At 42.4% G+C, this 22,603-nt stretch overlaps 1 protein-coding gene across 2 annotated transcripts in view; it reads left to right on the top strand.

The window, feature by feature from the left end:
• The window catches only part of RCBTB2 (RCC1 and BTB domain containing protein 2), a 68,660-nt gene that overhangs the window by 31,491 nt on the left and 14,566 nt on the right, over positions 1 to 22,603 (top strand). For both annotated transcript variants that reach the window (XR_002100024.1, XM_019529941.1), the window contains exons 8-10: positions 4,789 to 4,931; positions 8,213 to 8,403; positions 19,087 to 19,213. Coding sequence is in view for 1 of the 2 variants with exons in the window: in XM_019529941.1 (XP_019385486.1) it covers positions 4,789 to 4,931; positions 8,213 to 8,403; positions 19,087 to 19,213 (461 nt within the window). In the remaining variant the exon portion in view is untranslated. The remainder of the gene's footprint in view (positions 1 to 4,788; positions 4,932 to 8,212; positions 8,404 to 19,086; positions 19,214 to 22,603) is intronic.

Raw genomic sequence — 22,603 nt, 5'->3', positions numbered from 1 at the left:
TATCCCATCTATGCAGTTGATACATTAAAAGATATCACCCATAAAAATCCTTGCCTCAGAAGGGAAATTCTAGAGACTTGGAAGGGCACTTGGGAATCCCCTGGAGGCAATTGAGAGACTTTGGAAATGCCTAAGAGCAGTTCAGATTTAGGCACCCAGGCACTCTCTCTAGGGAAATGGAAGTGTTAAGGAGACCCTCCTAAAGGCAGACAGTGGGAGCCACTGAAGTATTAGGATATATCTGGATTCCTGCCTTTTGCAAGAGCTTAGGTGCCAGGCTCAGGCTATCCATTAGGTGTCTCTGTTCACTTGCAATTTACCAGTTCTAGATCCATATTTGAATGTAGCTACATGCAGGGTTTATGAAGATAGGTGATTCTTTTCCCTCCTGTACTGGAGAGACAAGAATGTAAGAGTTGTGGCTGGAACGAGAACTAACAAGAGATGGTTTGCTCTTGTAACCTACTGATTAAGGCTACGTGTAGACAAAACGAGAGGCATGTGTGCACAACACTTTAAAGTGGGCTAAATGCTTTTGCACCACTTTAATGGTGTCGGTGTTTGCACACATCGGTGGCATATTGAGCATTAATTCCAGACTCTGTAGGAAATCCAGTGGCGTAATTCACCTCAAGTGACTCAGAGTGCAGCAAGCAAAAACTCCTCTAAGGAGTTTTAGCTTACTGCCCCTACAGCCACAGAGAGAAGCACTGGGTTCCATGCAGCTCCACAGTTCTGGAGGCAGTCTGACAGCAGCCCAGGAAAGCAGGCTCCTCCCAAAAAAAGTGGCAAGCCCGCCGCCCATCCCCCCCTGGACCCTGCCTGCCTGCCTGCCTGCCTGAGCTGCACAGGGGCCTAGTGCTTCCCTCCGCAGCTGCGATGCCCCCCAGGACCACCTGAGCCAGGTGGGTGCCGCCGGGGGGGGGCTGTTGGTGCTACAGAGGGAAGCACGAACCAGCTTCCGCAGTCCAGGGACCGCTTCACCCTCCCTTCCCCAATGGAGAGGCTGGTAAGTCAGTTGGGGAGTGTGCACGACACAAGGGGAGGCATTAATCAGCCCTAAATTGAAGCAGTGTTTTTTAAAATCCACCCCTTCAATTTAGGTCCCCTGTTTTGTCTACTCACGTCCTAAGGGGACAACCCTTGGGAGGTAGGAGTTCTGAATTCAAGACTCTGGCTAGGGTTATTTCTGTTTTTCAGCTCATGACTGTTATATAAAATGCACAAGCATTGCTGGGAGCAAGGGCTAGAACCCATCACTCTGGCCTCCCAGAGGGCAAACCTAACTACTTTGATACAGAGACCAACTCCATTTTGATTTTTCTCCTTTTGGTTCCATGACTCTGACATTCTTGTTTGCCCAATAGCCTATTCTATAGCCTAATGGTTAGGACCTTTTCCTGGAAAGGTGGGGATGGGAATTCAAATTCCCTCTGGGTTAGGGAGCCTAAAAACCAGATCTTCTGCTTCCTGGATAAGTGTTTGAACCACTAGGTTTTAGGGCAAATGGTCACCACTGCCAGTCTGATTTTATTTTTGGGGTGGTATGGTTTTCCCCCACTAACCTGCATGTCCCTCTGTGGGGAGCTTGGCCCTGTCCCAGGCTGATTTGAAATTGCCTGAGAGCTTAAGGGTGACTTAGTTGCCGAAATACAGTCTCTGGATCAGTGGTTCTCAACCTTTTTTGTACCGGGACCCATGTATTAACATCGATGGCCAGTCCCAACCCAGTAAATAGTTTAAATAGAAAACAGTTCCCTGGCCCTGTTGGTGCCCCTCACTTCCAATCCACAGCTTCCCATCCCTCCATCCCTGTTGGTGCCCCTCGCTCCTCACCTCCAGCCCTCCATTATGTGGGGCAGGGGGTAGGGGGGCATGTGCCCTCCCCCCCGATTTTTTTTGCACCCACAGCAGGCATGGGGCTGCAGCCTGGCTAGACTGGCATAGGCAGAAGCCACCTCTGTGGCACAGTGGGCAGGAGCTGACACAGAAGGGCGAAGCAGGGCAGTAAGACTCGTTGCTGCCACTGCCAGGACCCCTGTGCCATCCATGCTGCCAGGTAGGGCTGTGCAAAATGGCTGTGTTTCAGTTGTGTTTTGGATTCGGACATTTTGGAGGACAGTGGTTCATTTTGGTGTTTCAGATCACTGTCATGTTTCATTTTGGCCGAATCTCCTCCAAATCTGTTTTGAACAGGCTTGAGGGGAAGCTTCACACAGCCCTGCCCAGCTGGGCAGGGCTTGGGGCCACAAGGCCCCAGCAGGGAGCAGGATGGGGCCATGGGTGGCTCACCCGGGGGAGCGCGGTTGCCCTCCGTGCAGGCAAGGAGGCTTCCACGCGGATCTCTGATCCCCGTCACACCAGGTTGCAGGGTAGGGAAGCAGCGCAGAGCAGCGAGCAAGCCTGCTGGTCCCTGCTGTACAACTCAGCTCCATAGGGAGCAGAGATCTGCGCCAGTGTCTCCTTGCCGCCACTGCCTGTCCCATGCTGCCCCAGCCATGTGAGGCTGCGCAGGGTGGGAGCGGCGGCAAGGAGACCCCGGTGCAGATCTCTGCTCCCTATGGAGCCAGGCCATGCGGCAGGGATTCCCCAGCTCCCAGTTTGATTTCCCCCAGCTCTCTGATCATTCCCTCAGCTCTTCCTGGGTGGTGTTGGCCCCTGGATCTGCGCGCCGGGTTTCAGCAGGCTGCCACTGAAGACTGGGGCGAGCAGCAGCACTGCAGTCTTACTGGCGCTCAGCATGGGCCGCACCAAACAGCTGCTGCTGGCCCTAGCCTGCAGCAGCAGCCTGCTGAAACCCCTCATGCTGATTTGGCGGCCCGTGCCCCCTGGGAAGAGCTAGGGGAATGATCAGAGAGCTGGGGGAAGCAATCAGAGAGCTGGGGAATCAAACAGGGAGCTAGATGTCAGTATCAGAGTAGTCTTTCCCCGCCTCCCCCCCACTTTCCCTCCCTCTTTTTAGTTTGTTTCCCTGCAAGCCTAGCTCCAAAACTCCAAAATTCTCGAAAATATTTCCAAAACATTTCAGGGCCTTCCATTTTGATTTAGATTCAATGTTTCAGGTGCCGAGAAGGCCTGAAACGCCTCCGAAACAAAGCAGCTGCCATAATTTCGCACAGCCCGACTGCCAGGAGCTTGAGGAGTAATGGCAGTGGGGGCCATGCTACCTTCACCTCCACCTCCACGTCCACCTCCCGGCAGTTGCTCATGTGCTAGGCCATGGCTCTACCCACCACCATGGCTCAGCTGCTGCCTCCGCCACCTCTCCCCTCAGGGTGTCCATGCTGCCTGCCACCCCACCTCCCCTCTGAGGTAGAGCTGGAACTCTGCCAATATGCAAGGGGAAACCCACTGTTTCCCATGTTTTTCTCCTTTTTAAAGGAGAAAATTATGTGGGGGGGGGTTTTCTCGTTTAACAGAGAAAATCCACATTTTTCTGTGGCAAACAGATAAACAGGGATTTGGGTTTTTAGCATGCAGTGTTAATGTGTGGCAAAGCACAAGCAGTATCTATTTTTTTTTTTTCCAAAAATGTATGTAAAATCTGATCCACTTTTTAAAAGTTTGTTTGCAACCCTTTCTTGTGACCTGCTTTTGGGTCGTTACCCATGGGTTGAGAAACACTATTCTAGATCACATTGGTATGGGTGTGTGTCTAGGGACCTTTGTAGTGCTGAATGGAGGTGCCTAGTTTTTTTTGGCATGTATACACTTTTGAAAGTTTTGGTTCAAGGCCAATTTGTCAGACTCTTATTGAAGTTAAGTATCTGACTCCTTCATATGCCCCATCTAAGGGCATGTCTGCACGTTCATTAAAGGGCTTTAGGTAATGTGCATTAAATCTAGTACCTTTAGGCACTTTTACACATGCTCCAGGGATGGGAGGAGCTGTGCTTTAATTAAGAGCCACTCTGATTAAAGCACCACAGCATCTCCTGTATCAGCATCCCTGGGCTTAAAAATAGCAGTGGGGCACTTAAACTAAAGCTTGTTTGACAAGCTCTAGTTCAGGTGTCCCTGCCACCATTTTTAAGTGCAGGAACACTGATACATGAGACCTAGGAGGCTGCTGGAGTGTGGCAGTTGCCATGCTTGTGTATAGGCACCTTCTATTGTAAGGTACTAGAAAGACTCATCAACTGATTTTAATCTTCATTAACTAAAGAACATAATTTTTATGATGCTTTAATGCACATTACAATAGGCTAATGCACATTAAAGTGCATGTGTAGATGTGCCCATAGAGTCCAGTGAGTTTGAATCTGGGCCAAGGGACCATTAATTCTGTAGGTTAATGGGGGTGCTTACAGCAGTTAGCACTACAGCCTTGGTGGCTGTTGCTTATCAAATAAGGTTGATAGTATCATGACATTAAAAAACCCCAATGTATTTGTTGTAAAATATATAAAGATTTCCTATCTTGTTCCAGGTGCTTCTAAGGTCTCCTTATTTCAATTCGGTGTGCCTTTTTGTTTCTGCTCTTGCCTATAATTTTGGGGGTTTTTTTCTAAATTCTGGATTAACTTTGGCTGTGTTCTTAAAAGTATATCTAGCTTTCATATATATATATAACCAAATCCAGCCCTCACCCCCCAGCTCCCTTGTGTTTGCTCAGTCATTCATCTACTTTTTTCCCCTTAGTAATGTGATCTGTGTTTGTTATTTTTGGAAGTTTTATTTGGTGGGTTTAATCCTCTTGAGTATAGAACCAATATTAGGAAAACAGTGTATTTGTCTGAATTTTCTTTGCTGGTCTCTCATATGAATTTTGTGTGACATTTGCTGTAGGTTGCCTGTGGCTATGCACATACATTAGTGCTAACAGATGAAGGACGTATTTATGCTTGGGGAGCCAATTCATATGGCCAGTTAGGGATTGGCAATAAAAATAACCAGTCTTACCCTGCACCAATTATTGTGGATAAAGACAGGTAATATTTACACTCTAATTATCAGGCATCAGTTCACATAATCTTATAAATGTTGTGCAAAATTGCATTATTTTTATTTCTTGGGGGGCAGGGAGGGTAAGAAATCGCCTGTAGTTGATGTCTACAGTTCTTTTACAGAATCTGAAGAGATTCAAACTGGCTGATGTTTATATTCATAAATTAAAATTTTACTTTTTGACAGTGGCCAAATCACCAGCCATAGTAATTAGGTGTAAAAAGGAGACTGAACATTTTAAGGCTGGTCACGTTTCTTCTGGCCTTTTTTTCTCTGTCTAAATCCTGCGTTTCACACTAATTTTTTGGTTTTTAATTGCCTTCTGTCAATAGTGCTGCATGGTTGCTTCCCGATACGAATTCATAAAAAACAAAGGTTTTAGTATTTTGTGCTACCTTACCATTAAAATTGGTAAAGAAGAAAAGGAAAAATTGGAAAGTTGAAAAAAAATGAAAAATTCAGAATTTGCTTAATAGTGTTTACACTAACTACTGCTTACAAGTTGTGTATATATAGATACACATGTGCACACAGTTTAGTATATAGTTTTGTATATAGAGATGTATAGGGAAGGTAGAGAAAGAAAAATATACTTCTGCTGCAAATCTTACCATGTTTTATTAAATACCACACACCCCCATATAAAATACATTCCTGGTTTTTCAGAAACGGCCTGAAGAAAAACAAAATCTTCCTTGTAGAAACTGAGTAGCAGCAGCTAGTCAGTGAAGCCTGCTCCCAACTCCACTACCAGCCCTGCATGTTGGATGGGGACTGTGGACCAACCCAGTACACAGGGTCCAGGACTGTGCACCAGGTCTGACCCAACATGCTAGATCCAGGGCCACAGACTGAATCCAACCCATGGCACCAGATCTGGGGCCACACACTGGGTCTGACCCTGCGTGCCAAGTCTGGGACTCCTACACTGGGTCTAGAGCCACATTTCAGGTCCAACTCAGTGTGCTGAGTCTGGCCACAGACTAGCCCTACGCAGTGGTTCAATCCAGCGAATGGGGCCGTGTCACTTAGCCAAGGGGCTCCCACAGGTCTGGAAGCTTGGTGCCAGAGGAGCAGTGTTAGTGTTAATTGCCATGGCTCCTAGAGCTGCAGCAACTAACATCAATACTGTTCCTCCATCATGAGACCCAATTTCCAGACTCATGGAGAGCTATTTTTTTCATATACAATGCATGTTGGCTCCCATTTTTGCCAGCTGGTTTTGGGGAGAAAGATGCAGGTTATATGTGAGAAAATATGGTAGCTTTTGCAAATTTCTGTATCCTTGTTCTTGATAAGCAGTAATACAAAAATATTTCTGACTTACACAGTACTATCTGCATCTGTGGGCGCGTTTACACAAGATGCTATATTGACATAGCTTATCGCTACAAACCATGATGCTGATGCTGTGTTACCATAGCTTGTCACTACGGCAACATAACATCTCAAAATAATTGTGTGCTGCCAGGACTGCGCAGTACCAGTGGGCACTGCCCAGCCAGGGGCACGTGTAGACACACCCTGTAAAGATTAATTTGTTTCTGAATACCTTCTATTGGAGTGTTGTTGAATGTACTGTTCTGGTTTTTTCACTCTGAAAAAAGTCTTTAGTTTATTGCATGGTCTGTTTTCTCTTACTTTTCTTTATTTTTATTGTTTACCCATTGTTTGTTTGGCCTCTTTTTGCTTAAAACATAACACTTTTTTTTCCAAATGTTTCTATTATAGTCCAAATATGTCAACTTGTTTTAATAAAAATATTGATCCTTATATATTGCCTTCTCTAGTTGTTTACCAAAATCCGTGTTCTCTTATGTCAATGAGAATATTAATTCATTGAAAGGCTGTGAGATTTGGTTCTAAATATGTGCATACAGCTTCATTGAGTAAACAAGCCACCAAACAGCAACTTCAGATTGCAGAACAGTGATTTGTATAAAGTTCCATACCAAGAGGGTTTTGAAGTCTTAAATCAAATATTAGGGTAAGTGAAACGTATGTTATTACTAGGGCTGACAAACAATTAAAAAAATTAATTGCAATTAATTGTAAGTTTTTTTAAAAAAAACCAGTCACAATTAATCACAATTTTAATTGCACAGTTTAAACAATAGTCAGTGCCCCCCCCTCCCCCCCCACTGCCCAACAGCCCAGAGCTCTGTGGCCTGCAGCTCCTTCCCACTACCACCAATAGCGCACAGCCCCATGCCCACTCCAAACTTGCTCCAGCTGGAGCAAACCAGCTGGACCCCATGTGAACAGCTCCACCCCCAGCCTGCCCCACATCTCCAGACTCACCTTCATATGCTGAGCAGTGACAGCAGCAGGGCAGAAGCTGCTGCTCAGCGTGGAGGAAAAGCGGGTCAGCCCCCTCACCGCTGCTGGGCTCTTCTTGCTGCTGCTGCTGCCTGGAGCCCATGCCCAGGCTGCCTTGCAGCTCCTCTGCACTGCCACTGCTGCTCTACTGGGTGGCACAGAGATGGCGGTGATGGCCGTAGAGAGGAGACACAGGGCAGCCCTAGTGCAGGGTCAGGGTGGCTGTACCCAGAAGGGTCCAGCAGCAGTGAGGGGGAGGGGCTGCTTTTCCCCTGTGCTGGGTAGCAGCTTCTGCCCAGGCGGTGCTGCTGCTGCTGCTGCTCAGCATGGGCAGGTGAGTCTGGGGCAGGTGTGGAGCCGGCTGGTCCACCCCGCTGGTTAAAATGATGTGTGAGATTAATGCAATTAAAAAATTAGTGCACTAATTTGTTTTCACCTTACTCACTTAAGTTAACTGTGATTAACTGACAGCCCTAATTATTACAAATAAAATTAGTTTAGATGTCTATTTTTTCACTCATGCTTTCCTTGGTGCTTGTTCCTTCATTTGGAAAGTATTCTAATAAGTCACTCAAAGAGGTAATAAGTATCTATACATGTATATTTATCAAATCCAATAGTAAGAGTATAAGCAGTGTTGTAATCGTTGCACTCTTGAGGTGGCTCTTATCAAAGTGTAAAATATTCTTGAATAAATCAGAATTGCTGTCTTCAAAGTGAATATGTGGATGCCAAATAGATACAAATAATGAACAACCTTATGTTTAATCACCTTCCTTGTTTTGCAAACATTTCCCCATTTAGGTATAAGAAAATATTCCAACACCTTGAAATGCATGCATACCTACAAATGCATTGTATGCCAAAGATAGATTTGAGGTCTGAAATTTTTTTCCTGCGCTTTGTCCTTATAATAGTGGGGTTTTTTGTCTGCTTGTTAATTTAGAGTTGTAGAGATTGCAGCCTGCCACTCTGCTCACACTTCTGCTGCTAAAACCCAGAGTGGCCAGGTATACATGTGGGGCCAGTGCCGTGGCCAGTCTGTGATTCTTCCACACCTCACCCACTTTGCCTGTACAGATGACGTGTTTGCTTGTTTTGCTACTCCTGCAGTGACTTGGCGTCTTCTATCAGTAGGTGAGCTTAATTTTTTTCTTGTCACATCTTAATCTTTTCTATCAAAAAAAGAATCGTATATGTAAGGAAACTGTAGTCTATTTTAAATCATCTATGTTGTATAAATTTTAATAGTAATATGGCACTGTGAAAATATTAACATTTTCTGGCAGAGTGTGAGTGCTAAAATAAGTAGCCTGTTCTATTGTATAGGTATGACATTTTTCTATCAAAATAACCTTTGCAGTGGTTTGGGGAGACTGTATGAGTAGTCTGTTTTGGATGTCCCTATCCATAACTTTATCTCCATAACTACTGAAAGTTACTGCTTGATAATGGAGAGTAGTAGTATAGTCACTTGTATTTTAGAACTGGGGAAACTTTCTTTCCTCTTGTGACTGGCATGGGAGAACCAGCAAGGAGAAAGAGAGAATATTTTCAGAAGCACTTGCAAGATTTGCAGGTTGGACCAGATGACATTTGAGATCCCTTTGAACCCTATGATTCTGTGGTTCAGAAATGACCTATACACTGAGAAGCCTAAGTCTCATTGCAAATGAACCTGGACTCCTAAATTACTCATGTGCTATTGAAATTCTTATTCGGGAAGACTAATTCCTGGGTGTCATTTACTTAGTTAATAATAGCTGCTCCTTGGATCTAGACTAGAATCTGTCTTGGGAGCACATAACATCAATACTGTACCTAACTGAGATTTCACTTTGTGGCTGAGGTCCATATCAGTGGCTAATAAAGTTACTAACCTGTATGGATTAAACAAGGAGGATGAGACCACTGACTCAGGTCTGCCTGTGGAAAATTATTTGGAAACTTGAGTTCGTATAGATCATTACAGCTCATTAATTTAATGATTTGAGCTGTACTGAACACATTACAATTTTATTCCATTTTACTCTACTAGGTTAGTACTTGCTTCTTAATATGATGTGTCCTAGAGCCTGATTATCTTCTGGATTACCCCTCTTTCTTGTGTAACTTCCTAATGTTGGAAGTAGAATACTTTTTCATTAGTCCTTAAATCTAGGCTTGAAGGAACTGGAGGATTAAACAAAGAGTCATCAATTCTGGAATTTGTTCCAGCAGAACCAGAGTGTATATTATAGGTCATAATATAAAGTCCAATCCATTTATTTAGAATATGGTCTAAGAACATCTGTTGTAAAGTTGCGTTCTATTTGTAGGACTGGGTTAAGAAAGTTTGCTGTGGTCTCTGTGAGGCCTTTTTGGAAACTGAATTTATTCTCTGGGTTTAGCTTAGATACTATTAAGTTTATTAGTATTGGCTAATATTAGTTTAGATTAAATTTTAATTATGTTAATGTACCAAAAGTTTCAGGCAATGGGTACAACTTATTAATATGCACACAGGTACATCAGTTACATTTTACATAAAATATCTCTCTGCCACATTAAGGTTTTCCTGAGAGATTTTGTTTGTGAAGAGCACTGGAGAGATACTAGTGGCTACATGATTAGTATAGGTAGGTTTGCTAGGATTTTAAAACTTATTTATAAAACTCAATGGGGTGTTGATTCCTCTGTGAATACCAAATACACATCTATGTTACAGGAAGTATTTAAACTAGAAACTATTTTTTTCTGACCAGATTAAAATTTTCCTCCACTTAGTAGGCTTAATTAAAGTTATCTGGGACTCCCTCTGGCCCATAGGCTCTATATTTAATATCTTTGCTTAAACTTGCTTAGTTCTGTCAATAGGCAGACTGAATATGGCACTCTTTCAAAAGATACTGTTATTTAGATGTGAAGGCTATTCAGTGAAGATTGCCTTTCAGTCTTTCATTTCATTAAGATGAAAGCAAATAATAATAATAATATTTGTAGACATACAAGACTGCAATGTGGAAAAGTCCTCCCATTTGGATGAGCTGAAAAGCAGGAAGGATTTTTTTGCTAAAATAGGTTAACATTTTTAAAAATTTTGAGTAGTTTAAAATATGTGCTGTGCAATATACAGCATCTCATATTTTTCAATAGGGTCTCTTATTGTTGATTTGCTGTTGAGTTCAGTGGTAGCATCCTTGTTTGCCACATGGGAGATCCAGGTTTGATTCCTGAACACACATTGAAGCGCCAAACATCCAGAGTATGTCTGGTCTTTGGATACTGCCTCAATGGTCCAAAGTGGGGATGGGAGGTCTGGGCAGCTTCCTCTCTTCCATACTTCTGCCTAGGCATATGCATTAAAGGTCCTGGTACCTTCTCATGCATACACCATGATCCAGAAGGATCAGTGGTTGCCTACTACTACTTATCATTGTGTCTGCTTTTAGCACTAGCTAGTACATAGTGTTATGTTTCACGGTTTATATAAGTAATATTGCTTGAATATGTTGTCCTCCACATATCTAGAAATTTCCCTTTCTTGCCATTGATGGTTGATCTTCTGATAAGAAAAGTTCTAGTGTTGTAATCATAAGGTGTGACTAAATTTTCCTTCTTTTTCCAAACCCATAGGATTGGAAATTTTAGGAGTGGAACATCCTGCATTATCAAGGGGCCTTTTTACAAGGAAAGCTTTGAATTTTTAGCCCATTTCCTTTATAGTGAGACAGCATAGGCGCTTTTTATGTGGGTTCTTTCAATAATGGAAGATAGGTTCTTGATTTGTATCCAATGGTCTCCAGTTCATTTGAGTGTACTGGATATTTAAATTGCTGTAGCTACTTTTTACTGACAGTTGCCATTCATTCATCGTCTGTGCAACTGCCAATTTTAGTTTTTACATCAGAAAATATTTATCTTTGGTTCTCTTGATCCCAGTGCATCTTCAGTATGGCAGTTCAGAACTTTCTTCTGCTTGAGGCCTGGATTCTCTTCTTTAGCATCTGCTCTTAAGCCTGCACTAGTAGTATCATGAGTATAGATCCTTTCATATCATTTGGAAATGGGTCTGGATTGAAAGGAAGTAGTTTTATGTTTTGTCCAAAGGACTCCAGTGCGTGGGTTATAATTACCTTGGCTTAGACATTTGTATCAGCTAAGTTTATTCTGTTCCTTTCTCCTGACAGTGTCTTTTAAGGATGTTAATCCAGTCACAGTCTCAAACTCTGGACAAATGCTTGGATCATTAAGTCTATATTCTTCACGGTACTAAAGCACTTAAATGATGATGCTTTGGAATGTGACAACCTTTCATACTTCATTTCTGCCTGAGGAGTTCAAGTGAACTTCCTGTATGAATAAATAGATGGATCATCAGCTAGCTGTAAGAAGATTCAGGTGCCCAGCAATCTTCTAAGTAAATTGCCTTCTCTCTCACCAGTATCTGTTCTACCTTCAGAATAGGAGGTGTTTTGATATGTGGAGCAGATGTGAGAGTCAATTCAATGTGCTACCACTGCCATGTGGACTCTTCTCCCTTTCAGGATCAGAGTTGAATTAGGTAATACTCTACATGGGTAACAGGGAAAAAGGTGGTGTAAGACAACTGAACTTCATGGAGTCCTGTAACTTGGGACTGTCTCCCATTGATCCCCATCATTAATTTGTCAGGCTCATGAATTTAGTTTTGACAGAAGCTGGATCAAAGGAAAGTTTTCCCTGTTCCCCTTTATAAAATTAGTCATTGATGGTGAGTCTGCATCTTGTGTATTTTGTCTCTTTTTCCCTCCTTCGCCCCTGGACTAGCAGGGGATATCTTTGTAAGAGCAGGTTAGTATGTCATTCTATGTACCCGCTGCACTAGGGGCCTTTGGCATAACTGGTCTGTATACTGGTTGCCCTCCCTTCACATAATCATGGCTCTTTTGGAATTGCAGGACTGGGGAGAGTGTTGTTCTGTCAGGGACACAGGCAAGGGAATGGAAGAAAATAAGGAATGTGTCATCCTAACATAACATATGGCAAGCTTTTTGCTACGAGGAAGAGGATGCAGGCCTCTATTTGTCTTGTGAACTTGGGGACAACAATATAAAATCTCTGAAGCAACTGAACAGTCCCAGACTCTTAGCAGAAGTTTTTTGAAGCCTGTACAGAACTGAAGCCTGCCTTTTTATAGTTCAGTTGAACGCTGAGACGTCTAGACTTTTAAGTTCCTGAGTTTTGTATTTAGAGTAGAGTGTTTTGATACATTACTTTACTCGTGGTTTGACATCTGCCTTGTTGTTTTCAAAGTTCTTGACAGTAGCAGCTTATTAGGAAGTCTGTGTCTCCCATACCTGAATGAATACCTACTGAAAGTTCTCTCTGGTACTGTGGAGGGTACTGAAGCATTCTAATGGATGAAATCTAACACAAATTGTACCCAGAAAGTGATCATATCATGTGCTTTTCTCTAAGAGTAGGGAGATAATCTTCTCTTCTTCAGCCTAATGACCAAATAAAAGGTGATTGCCCATATCAGTTTCCTAGAACTTAGAATGGTGCTACCAAACACTGAGTGCTCATCCAGCCCAGTATTACTGCAGTAACGGTTTATACCAACCAGCAGGAAGACATTGCATATCAGATTCTGATTAGGAATGTAATAATTCTGCTGAACTGAACAGAAACTCGCCTTCTAATGGCAGAGACTTACCATGGTGTCTTGGTTCATAAGCTTAGTCTGCAGTTCGTCAAAATAGGAAATGGTCTTTGAATTCCAAAATCCTTTTGCTCAGCATAAGAACAACTGCAAAGCCTGTGCAGATTTCCTCAGGATGAGAGAAGAGACATTCCAAATCTTGCACCAAATTTGGACCCTTTTAAGTATGAACAATTTAATACTTTCTCCTTTGGTTGGGCAAAAAACCTAATGAATGCCTTTTTCCCACATTTCTACAGGACCCTAGAAATATAGGGAAAGTGAAGATAGAAGAACAGTTGTCCTGAGCCTGTCCCAATTCCTTTTTCCCAAGAAAGATCAGGCAGTCAGTTATCTTACAGTGGATATGAATTTTTAACCAAGAAGGCTTACATCTCTGAAGGTAAGCCCAGTTCTTCAAGCTTGTTCCTCCTGAGGCATTGTAATCTCTTTGGCAGAAAGGAAATCTGTTTCTCTGGAGGAACTGTGTTCAGGTTACAGCTTGGCACGTTGATGCACCCCTTCAAATGACATATGCATGTTGCTGTTGAGGTTCTTGCCAATGTAGTATTTGATTGTAGAGTGCCATAGTTTGGGAGGTCCATTATGTAACTTTTCCTTGATATTGGGTAATGCTAGACGCAAACTATTTTTCAGATTGTTGGAAACCACTGAACAGAGTAAAAGAAAAACAACCTTTCAGTTGCCTTTCTTCAAAGGTCTGAAGCAATCTAGAGTCCCATTCAGGTAATTCTTCTGTATAACTGTGTTTTCATAGTTCATAGGTTAAAGTTTATTTTCTAGATAAGGTAAGAGAGAAAATTTGCTCTATAGAACATAAAGTACCAAAATCTTCTTGCAGCCAATATATAGGCATTGCAAATTTGTGAGCAAAAGTGAAGGAGCAATCCAGTTTCCAGGTTTTTGGAACCCCAGGCTTTAAATGAAAGAACAGTATTTCTGTTTCTCTTCAAGTTGGGGTAAGGAGAGAGAGAGAGACAATTTTAAATCCAACTGATTTCTACTTTGTGTGATAAGTTGTATAGAGCCCCTCATGGTTGTACCTCCTTAATAGATAGATTGTCAAATAATCTAAGCCCCTCATGGTTATATACCTCCACAATAAATAGTTTGTAGATTGTCTATGTAGATACGAACTGAGTGAGTTTGTCAAGAACAGCAGGAGAGATGATTGCCATTAAGAACTCAAAAAGATTGGAATCATAGGACTGGTTTCTTTTGCTTTGTAATGTTTGTATTAATTGTTCATAGATGTTACGTGTAGTACAGTTAGTCTAACGCTGCATATTCAGATCTGGGCCATTGCCTTTAGGTGGAACAGAAAAATTACAGAAAGATGCATCTGAGCCTCATTTCTCTGATTGGGCAACAAGAGACGAGCCTGTGTAGACCCTTTCCTCCCTCATCCAGCACCCAGCACTGCCCCAGCTACTCTAGCAGCACCTGTGGCAGCTCCTCTGGAGACTGCTTCTGGCTTCCCCCTCCCCTCCCTTCCCTTCTGTGGCAGGGCACTGTTTGTTCCTGCCACTTTAAGAGCCCAGCCAGCAGGTGCCTGATTGTAGCAGCCATTTTTAGATTCAGGGCTGCCTATATAAGCAGAGCATTTTTGCTGCTGGGATGCAGGCAGCAACATCACCTGGTTGCTGATATCATCCTGGAGGTAAGGGAGGAGCTATAGGAGATAGCTAGGAGGCTCCTGGTCATGGGCACAACCTAAAACTGCATCCTGCTGGGAGTAGGTGGCCTGGCAGGGCTCTTAGTGGCACGGGAGCCCCCAGGAAATGGCAGGCCAGTTACCACCCTGGTGAAAGATGGGTCAGGGTGCCTTAACCCCAGCTCTGACAACCGGGTGGGTTACCCCCTTGTAGGGTCCAGAAGGTGGAGCCATAGACTCAGAAACCTGAGGGAGTGGGGCCATAGACTCAGTAACCTGTCTTGAAATCCCCCAACTGGTCAATACTGGGGCCAGGACCAGAAGCGTCGTAGGGCCAGGGGCCCACCACAAGGGACACCCAGAGCTGAGGGCCTGAGGTTCCAACTGGCCTGGAGTTGAGGCCAGGCCAGTATAGCCAAAGGTCCCGGAGGGACCACACCCGTAAGGGGGAGCAGCTCGGAGCTATGCAGCCAGAATAAAGGTGGAGTAGGCTGCCTGAATGGAGGGATCCAGGTGGGGGTTCAAATAGTAGGATTCTGGGGCCCAGAGTGGGCCTGGTAATGTTGTCAACAGAGGATGCCATCTGCGAGGAACGGGCTGCAGTGTAGGGGAGGTACGGAGCTGCAGCTAGCGCCCCCTGGCATCGGGGCAAGAAATGGGCAGCCTCCCACCTAATTAAGATAATTAATTAATTAACAACAGGTGGGTGGGGTCACTGTAAAATTAGCCCCAAGAAGTCTCTCCCATTATACCCCCCAACACACGCACACACACCTGTCTTCTCCTCCATGCTCTGCTCAGAGTGGATGAGTAGGCAGATGAACCCTCCAACTCCTCCCACCATCCTGGGGCTGGCAGGAGGGGCCACGGGAGTGGTTGCTGGTAGAGCAGCCTTAGGAGTGGGGGCTACCCTTGTCCCCTGAGATACAGACCAGAGGCTGGGAGGGGGCAGACAGTGGAAAGAGTTGGGCAGAGCACGGTGAGGCCCCTGCCCTTTAGGGGCACCAGCTAAATCAGTGATTCTCAACTTTTTTAGCTTCAAGGTTCTATAACTTTTGTGAGTTGAGAGTGATTTTCAACTGGGGTGCTGAAAAAGTTAAAAAAAGTTATGGAGGGATGCCTTGAGACTAAAAGGTTGAGAACTACTGGTATGGAGGCTAATCCTTTGCTTAAAGAAAGATGTATTTAATGTCATTTTTTTAACAGTACATCTCAGCACCACTATGATTTCCTCTGGCAGGGGAATGGAGTATGTTATATGTTTTTGAAAGAGAAAAAACAACCATATGTATACCCCTTCACGTACAAGAATGAAGTGTGCCACTAATTTTAATCCAGGGAAAAAGTGTGCCCCAGGAATCATGAGTTTGGGAAATGCTGCCCTGGTCTTATTCCAAGAGAATGCAGTGAGGCCATTACCATAATGTATGTGTTCTTTAGAGCTTTTATTCTATGGATTGCTTATCTTTAAACAATCACTTCACGTAGAAAAATGCTATTCCTGATGTGGTATCTTATCAACATTTTTATACATGCTCTTCCCCTTGAACTGCAAAATAAATTTGTATTTTAAACATTAAATAGGCTAGTCTTTTGCATATGTGTGTATATATAAGCATTGCCAATGAAACTTTTTATAAAATTTATTTGTAGTTTTGAATCTAAGATTATATTATTTTCCTATGAGAACTGTTTTCTCTTTATCCACATTGTTGTTAAATATTAAAACAGAAAATGAGCAGCAAGCAGCTCTTCTGAAAGAGGCATTATTTTACTACATATGTAAATTCTATATTTTATATAGATAATGTATGTAGTAAATCTCTCTCAGGCATATATATCATTCTTCAGTCTGGAAAATACCAGAAAATTCCATTTGGCTGCTTTGTTACTTTTGTGATTCTGTAGTCTCAAACTTCTCCTATTGCCTTTTGAACTGCTCTTTGAGTATATTACTTGATGGGTCACTCATCTCTTTGGGGGTTCTTTAAGGCTCTGTCCCTAATCCTTCCTTTTTCTCTTGATACACTGTCTTACAATACTTTTTATCTCTGAACATCTGCTGTCTTTCTGATGATGATTTCCAAACATGCTGTTTTACTGATGAGTTATTTTCCTACCTTGTGTTCCCGAAAACTTTGTGGATGTCTAGCCTTTTCCTTGCATGCGGCATGGCCCAGACTTTGTTCTTAAACTATTTCTAAGGCCCCAGGGTTCACTTTTACCACCAGTATGTATGACACCATCTTCTAGCATTGGATCACATAGGTAGAACAAAGATGACGCCTGTTCTCATTTAGACCTACATATTCCACATTATTTCTAAAAGCATTTCTAAAATCCAGCCTTTGCTCTTGTGCACAGAGGCCAGATCCCTTGTCTCAGCCCTCATCATTTTATGTCTTGACTGTTGCAAACTCTTCCTTCTTTTGTGGACTAAACTGTTGCACATTTTGTACCCTTCAGCCCTTTTGAGAATACAGCTTCCTACAATCTTTTTTTTGGCTTGTCACCCTGTGTCCACCTCTTTAACCAAATAAAACCATCTACCAAATAAGTTTCTTGTTTTTTTCCTTTAAGACTCCATAGCCTTATGTTACCTAGCTGATCAGCTCTGTAAAGAAGGTCAGCTGCTAATGTCTTTATGACATGCAGTTGGATTTGCAATGTGCTTTTTCACAATAACGTGCTATCTCATTTTGAACTATAATAATATTCCAGAAAACATGGGCCTTTCCATTGAACATACTGGAGGTGTGGTTTGGCCTATCGGCCAAGTTGATTGGGAAATAGCAGAGTAGTTCAAGTATGTGGTATTCTGAAATATTGTGAAAATCTACTTAATGTATTAGTTATATGACATTCAATATTTGCATCATAGATTTTCGTCTTTACAATGCAATTGAGGTTTCCTTTTACCAGTAATATCTTTATCAGCTGGCCAGTTGTCTTTAAATGAAACATAAGCAGATGCCAGATCTGAAAAATAACTAAGCCGTCTTTTATTTAATAATTTTGCAAGTAATGCATGCCTTTGTCATATATGTTTGCATTGAATATACAGTAGGATGAGGAGGTATAAAGGATTTACTTGTATAAGTTTAAAATAATTTCTTATTCAAAAGTAATGGAGATGTGTGTGAGACAGGTCTTCCTCAATGAAAATCCAACTTTTCTAAATGTTAAAATATCACGATATCAAAGTTTTTTGTGCAAGTTCCCTCCAGCCCTAGCAGCAACTGCTTGGTGACCTAGGAATCTCCTGTTTCCAAAACACTGCATTCCTACTTGTATTCTTATATAGTACAAAATAGGAGAGTTTACATTTGTGATATTTGATATGGAGAAGAGCTGTTACTGTCTTGGGTAAAAAATTTGGACCAATAACAGAGATAAATTTGGTGGGGAAACTGGGAATTATTTTATGGCAGAATAGTTGTTATCTTAGAAAAGCTTATCTAGGGGTTGGAGAATTTGAAGCAGTCCAGGAGAGAGAGGTTTGTGGGTAGTTTTCCAATGCTATCTCATAAGTTTGTTGTATAAATAACACATCCACATCTGTACGGGATAGGTATATTGCATACGTGGATCTGTATGGGATATGCATATTGTAGGTATACACACAATATTTAGTAGATGCAAACAGAATATGTTTCTGTTTACCTATTGGTATATTAAATTGAGCTGTTAGTATATTCCATGTATTGATTATTTATTTGCTTTATTCCTGCTGTGACATGGAATCCCCTCAGGCAACAAGACTTAAAAAGAGACTTCTTTTTAAGAAGAACCTCATATATTGTATTTACCTGATACAAAATAAAGAGAAATACTTTTGAAAAATAAATACTTTATGTTAAAATAATATGTTACAAAGAAAAATAATGTATAATACTTGCTATAGAATACAGCATGAAACTTCTGAAACTGGTGGGATTTTTCTGAGGGCATGAGGAAGATGACTGCAATGTAGTGAAATTTATATATGAGATACTGGGCATCTCTACACAAGACATTGTTACTGTAGCAATGAGCTACTATACTGTAGCTCATTGGTATGGTGACATAGCATCAACAGGCATGAATCATGATAGCAGTGCTAATGCGCAGTAGCAGCTAAAAATAAATGTGCAGTAATGGGACTGCACAGTAATGCTGGTTACTGTGCAGCCATGTAGTACTTGCTTAAGTACTAAATGACTGTGCATGTGTAGACATGCCCTCTGTGTGGAACTTTTTTTTTGGATGGGCATATTTGTTTGGAACAAATAATTATGCAAAGTTTGTCATAAGATAGCCTTTATTTCCTGCGCTAAAGCTCCAGGATGTACACACAGGTGTTTTGTTACTGGTCTTAAATGGAGGACTTGTCTGTGTGGAACAGTGTTTGTAGTAATGTGTTTTTCTTAAAGCCAGAAACAGTGATATATGGGACAATTTTGTGTATTTGTCAGTGATTTATTAAGTCTGCTTGTTGTCTTAGAACCTGATGACCACCTAACAGTAGCTCAGTCACTGAAGAAAGAATTTGACAACCCTGAAACTGCGGACTTGAAATTTCTAGTGGATGGAAAATACATTCATGTTCATAAAGTTCTTCTCAAAATTAGGTAAGGAATGATCTCTAGTAGTTTACTCCTCGTGCTGAGTAATTACTATTCAACATGTTGATTTGTGGTTCCTTTTCCTTTTTGCTGGTGAGCATGCCTTTTAGCCCCATTCTTAAGGTTCACTTGCTTTTCTAACTGTAAACATCTTTTCATAATCTCCTCCTTTTCTATCCAAAAATCTGAGTTTGCTGCCCAGTGCTAGTGCCTTTTACTTGTTTCTCTCCTATCTGATGACAACTTCTTCATTCTAAACAGGCTTGACCAATACTGTTAATGACATTTTCCTTGCTAGGTCAAAAAACATTTATTTGTTTTACTTTTCTCCAGTGGATCACTTTAGTCTCCTTTCCTTTCTTGGCTTCTACCACTGTGCTTCTCTGTTTTTCTCCTTCTGTCATGTCAGCTGCTTCCTTAATGCATTGATTGGCAGCTTCATATCCTTCCTTCATACCCACATGCTCGTGTCTTTCAAGGTTCTGTCCATGGTCTCTTTCTGTTGAGCATGGGAGTTAGGGGTGCAGCTTCTAAATTAGAATTTCCTAAACCTTAAATGCTAGAGGCTGCAAGTGAGAGAGGTACACTGGGAATAAAAGCCCTAGTTGTACACAGTTCACTTTCCCTTTCAGCATCCAGTCTCTGCCACTGTGTGACACACAGGAGGTTGGGCAAGATCAACCTGTGGTCTGACCCAGTAAACGGCAGTTGATATGTTCTTATTCTCTTCTTCCCTTTGGCAACTTGATCATCTCCCATTGTTTCAACCATTGCCTCTGGGTGTTTCCCACATGTACCACTCCACAGACCCCTCTGTCTTTTCACATTGTTTTCATCAGTGAGCATACATTTCAAGATGAGCTTCTTTTAGCAAGTAGTGATATAAAGATGCAGTGGAATAACTAGTTGTTTAATTTTCCACCTCCCTTTTTCTATCACCATTGACAGCTCTGCTGACATTCCAGCTCTTCAGCCTCTTGATTTTGGTGGCATATCCGTTTTTTTGCTCCTCTTATATGTATAACAATAGCATGTAAAGGCCCTAACTAAACTCTTAGCTTCATTATACTAGGCCACACACACGCACACTTTCCAAAACTGAAAAGTCTGTCCTTTCTAAAGGCCTAAATTTCTGTCCAGAAAAATACCCTAATAAAATACTTCAATATGGAGAACTAGAAGAATTCTTCCAACACCACTGCCTCAAGGAATATTTCCACGACCAAACTGAATCCACTCCCAACAACAACTCATCCCCTGACAACCATTGAGGAAAAACATCAGCTTGGACACCTCATAGTGGACGAAACCCTAACCTTGATCACTACATTGACTGCTTCAGGGAAAGAATGAACAATGAAATAACAACACACGCCACCATAACAACCTCTCCCTACCAGAGAGAAAGGCCGTAGAATATCTAAGATCTAACCAACAAATAGTAATAAAGCCAGCAGATAAAGGAGGAGCCATAGTCATCCTAAACCGTGAAGATTACATAAAGGAAGCCAACATGCAACTCCCTGACCCCACCTACTACAAAGAAGTACAAGAAGATCCCACTCCCCTTTTCACCATGAAACTCACCAATACTATCAAATCATTTCCATCAGGACTACAGACCTTGATCCCCCCACTACCTAAGCTGGGGACTTTTTACATGCTGCCTAAAATCCACAAACAAGGGAACCCTGGCAGACCTATCACATCCAACCATGGGACCCTATCTGAGGAAATATCAGGTTTTGTTGATTCGTAAAACTGCTTGTCACCCACAGAGCAAGTTTTGTCCAAGACACTACAGACTTTCTACAGAAACTTAAAAACATAAACCACCTTCTCAGCAACACCCTCCTAGCCACCATGGCCGTTACCAGCCTATATACCAGGATGGCATCCAAGCCTGCCTTATCTACAGGAACAAGATTACAAATCAGAATACAGACCCAAAGATATTACTGATCTTACACATTTCATCTTCACAAACAACAATTTCACTTTTAATAGCCAACACTTCCTCCAGATGATGGGAACAGCTATGGGCACCAAAATGGCCCCACAGTATGCCAACCTTTTTATGATCCACCTGGAAGAAGACTTCCTCAAGAACTGCACCATCAAACCCTTACTATACTTAAGATATCAATGACATCATTTGTACTGAAAACCTGCAATCTCTGATTGAGTTCCACCAGAAATTCAACAATCACCATCCCTCCATCTGACTTTCTCTAGAATACTCCAGCACCAACATCTCCTTTTTAGCCACAATGATCAGTATCCAGAATGATAAAATACAGACCACGTTATACAAGAAACCCACAGACCAACATACATATCTGCACAGAACGAGCAATTGCCCTAAACACACCAAAAAAGCTGTGAGATACCACCAAATTTGTACTGAAGAGAACACCCGGGGTTGCCACCTCACCAATCTTAAAAAGGCTTTCACCCAACAAGGACACTCCTCCAGAGAGAGAGAGTGCATGTTTGAAAGAGCCACCCAGATACCATGTGAAGAATTGCTGCACTACAGAAGAAAATGCCCCACAAATCGCACACGGCTGGTTATGACATATCAATCCTCCCTCAAACCCATACAGAAAATCCTGAAACAATTGCAACCCATACTACAAAGAGACCCTATCTTCACAGAGCCATCCATCCTAGCCTTCAAACAAGCACCAAACCTTGCTAACCTCATCACCAGAAGCAAACTTCCTTATGCCCAGAACACACCCAATTGATCCAGACCATGCCATGACAAGAAATGCAAAACCTGCCAACACATCTCCACCCTCCCCACAATTACTATACCCCACAACAGAGCAACCAGCATTCCCGGATATTACAACTGCCCCTCCAGAAATGTAATATATTTGATCCACTGTACTAAATGCCCTGATAGAAAATATGTAGGAGAGACCAAACCACAACTGCTCAACAGAATGAATGCACTCCGGAAATCCTATCAAAGACGGGAATATCCAGTTACCTGTGGGGGCATATTTCTCACAAGAAAACCACTGTCTCTCTCTCAGTTCCCAGAGATGAGCCTATGAACTCCACTTCATCAACCTCCTGGATACTAAAAATCATGGACTAAATATAGACATTGGATTTATGACACATTATAACCTGCCTGACATCTGACTCCCCAGGTACTTTTCCACTCTTAATCCCCCTTCTCTTCCCCCCACCCAGCCAGTCTCTCACCCATGGACTCCTCAGTCTACATCTTCGCTGACTGCCTGTCTTCATAGAATCAATGAGTTGGAAGGGACCTAGACAGATCATCTAGTCCGACCCCCTGCCATGGGCAGGAAGGAGCACTGGGGGTGGCAGGGGTCATAAGACCCCAGCCAGGTGCCTATCCAGTCTCCTCTTGAAGAT

This window comes from Crocodylus porosus, unplaced genomic scaffold (assembly GCF_001723895.1).
Source record: "Crocodylus porosus isolate Cpor-Errol unplaced genomic scaffold, CroPor_comp1, whole genome shotgun sequence".
Classification (NCBI taxonomy): Eukaryota; Metazoa; Chordata; order Crocodylia; family Crocodylidae; genus Crocodylus; species Crocodylus porosus.
Note: the sequence above shows the minus strand (reverse complement) of the source record. Positions and strands in the feature narration are given on the sequence as shown.